The sequence below is a fragment of the Chaetura pelagica genome, unplaced genomic scaffold (assembly GCF_000747805.2).
Source record: "Chaetura pelagica isolate M959 unplaced genomic scaffold, ChaPel_1.0 scaffold361, whole genome shotgun sequence".
Lineage (NCBI taxonomy): Eukaryota > Metazoa > Chordata > Aves > Apodiformes > Apodidae > Chaetura > Chaetura pelagica.
The window spans coordinates 161,390-164,222 of record NW_009952363.1 but is presented as its reverse complement, the minus strand read 5'-3'; the positions used below and the strand labels follow the sequence as shown (position 1 = coordinate 164,222).

Below are 2,833 nucleotides of genomic sequence, written 5' to 3'. Positions count from 1 at the left end.
GTGGAAGGTCAGTTTGCCCCATCAAAACCAAGGGTGTTTTGAGCTGTGCTCTGCAGGTGTTAATGGTGATATAAATCTGGATTCCCACCTGCATCTTCTGTACAGTCTTGGTCATTTCAGAACCAATGTCCTTACCATCAGCAGAAATCACTCACATTTATCTGCACCAACCCTGCAACAGGGCTGTGTTTCCAATGAGTCAGCAATTTGCTCAGCCATGCCAAGCAGGCATGGGCTTGTAATCAGGTATCACTGGGGAAAGCCTTAATAATTGATAGCACTTCCCATCCTGATAATGCTCTCAGGAAGGACCAGGCCTCAGAGCAGCACAACTGAGAAGCAGCAACCAATCTCATGGCACAGACAGAACATGGGGCAGAAGGAAGCCCTGTCACCTGGAGAGCTCAGGCTGCCCAATTTCCAGCCCAAGAATGTTACATATTCCTCCCTGCCAGAGCAATGTGGAGCAAGGCTGTGAGGAGCTGGTGGCAGAGCCGGCAGAGGGAGCCCCAAGTATAGCACTAATGGGAAAAAAAAAACGGGAAAATTTGACAAAGACTGCACAGAGTCGATGTAGAGCTGGGGAGGTCACACAAAGTGCAGCCTCCGCAGCAGGCCGAGTGTGCCGCGTCGCTTATTAGATGCTGGATCTAATTTTTAATTGACTGTTCTCTGTTCTGGTTTTGTTGGGATCCCCCATCCCCAGCAGCAAATAAAAGCAGATGGAGGAAAATTTTGAAAAAGGGATTTTTGTCAAATTAACAATAGGTCATTAGCCAAAAAGAGGGTCTTTCTTTGCAGTGCCAGGGTCAGCACTGGATGGCCCAAGCAGCACTGCCTGAGCAGCCCCTTCCCCGAGGCAAGGTCTGCACTGGGTCTTGTGGGTTGTTGTGGGTTTTTTTTAAATCTAGAGTGGGGAGAAGATTGAGGGAGAAAAAGGAAGAGCAGATTATCTTACTCCTTCACAAAACCCACACACCCAGCTCCAAATCAGTAACACAGATGATGTGCGTACAGCTTTAGGTACACTCTTATATCCTTCCACATTTGTAGGACATGAGGAGATAAAGTTGAGTACAGGAATGAATGCAAATAACTCATCCTCAGGAAGTGCAGATCTGGTGCCTGCTGGTACCCCTGACACCCACAGAGACACCCCCTCTGCTGACCAGGATCAGGGCATGGGTGGGCACAGTCAGCACTGCAGCCTCTTCTGCTGCAGACACTGGTGCAGAAATTGCCCAGAAACACCAGATCTGATGAGCTCTGCCTCTCTGCCAGCTAGGACAAAAACACCGCAATATTTTTAAATTATTGCCCCTTTCTAAGCTCCTGGATAAGTAGAATTGCATTTCAGCCTGGAAATCTTCATGAGAATTTGGATCTTCAAGTGCTAAAGTGGGGGTTGTGCAGGCAGCCTCCTAACACTGCTCCTCCGGGATCTCTCCCTGCTGGGGAGATGGGAAAGCAATTAGTTTTTCCCTCTGCCCTCCCATAAGCTGTTCAAGCACAGGTGCTTTGACATTTCCACTGTGTGAGTGAGAGACAGTCAAAGAAATGATTAAGTAAAACAAACAAGGCAAAATTATAAAAAGTGGGCAATATTAATTAGCTGCTGCCAGGTCTTTCCAGCACGTTATCTGGGGTAATAACAGTCACTTTATGTCAGCGCCAGTGCAGTGTGTGTGTTTCCAGGTAAACAGCAGTTGAACAAAAGCTCCTTAACAGCCAGTGTTGTGTATTTCTGTAAGTGCAGAGAACAATAGAGCACTGATTTCCAAGAGAGAGTGCAGAATAAAGGCTCTGCACTGCAGCCTGGGTTAAATAACACAGCCTTTATTGACTTCCTTGAGAAGAGGAGCAGCTCAAACCTTGCTCCACATTTTCATTTTGCTCTTAAGGGAAAGATTTGGGGTACTCAAGGCATAAAAACGCAGGTGAAGAGAATGAGAGCAGAAGTCTGCTGAATGAAGATGGCAAAAAACTGGAGACAGAGGAGACAGGTAAAGTCTGCACAAGAGGAGAGTTACCTGTGAAGCTGTGGCAGGTTTTGGAGTGGTTGTTGCACTGGCAGGGCTCACAGGTGGTTTTGTTAAACCTGTAGTATCCATCACTGCACTGGTCACACTTCAGGCCTGTGACACCAACTTTACACTGGCACTTCCCAGAGCTGCACAGAGAGAGACCAACACTGAAATGTGGATGTGCAGAGAGAGAGGCATCCCAAGTACAAACCTCTGGTCAGTGCTTTGGACTCTATCTCCAAAGCAGGGAACTCTGCACAGAAACACCTGCTGGAAAAGGGACACAAAACAATTTCCAGTGATGAGGAAAAAAGAAAGGCTGAGTCTCAGCAAAACCAGTTGCCCTGACAACACTTCCAGCTGGGCACCAGAAATCAACACTCATTCTGGAAAGCCTTGGCCCAAAGCCACCCCTATGCATCAGCCCCCTGCAGACGCTCCAACAGCCCCTCCTGGTCCCAGCTTCATCAAGCACTTGCACCAGTCCCTCCTGCAGGACCCTGGGACACCAGTGATCAAAGCACCTGAAAGATGAACTAGCACCCACATGAGTAATCATCCCCTCTCCACATCAGCATTGAGCAGCACCTCCCAGATTTTGGGGTGAGCAGACAATTCCCTGTGCAGTGCCTGCCCACCCACCCCCCAGAGCTGGTGCAGAGTTCAGGTGTTCCCCTGGGTTTCAAGCCAGGCAGGTACCAGCCACCTGCACTCCCTCCCCTGCTCCTCCATCATCCTGTTTGTCTTTTCCACATGACATCCCCACAGCCAGCTGGACTAAGCCCCTCTCCCCAGTCAGCTCCAACCCA

General features: G+C 49.0%; 1 protein-coding gene across 1 annotated transcript in view; it reads right to left on the bottom strand.

Annotated features, from left to right (window-relative positions):
- The window catches only part of MEGF9 (multiple EGF-like-domains 9), a 118,112-nt gene that overhangs the window by 7,689 nt on the left and 107,590 nt on the right, over window positions 1–2,833 (bottom strand). The window contains exon 4 of the mRNA XM_010007951.1: window positions 2,031–2,170. Coding sequence (XP_010006253.1) covers window positions 2,031–2,170 — 140 coding nt within the window. The remainder of the gene's footprint in view (window positions 1–2,030; window positions 2,171–2,833) is intronic.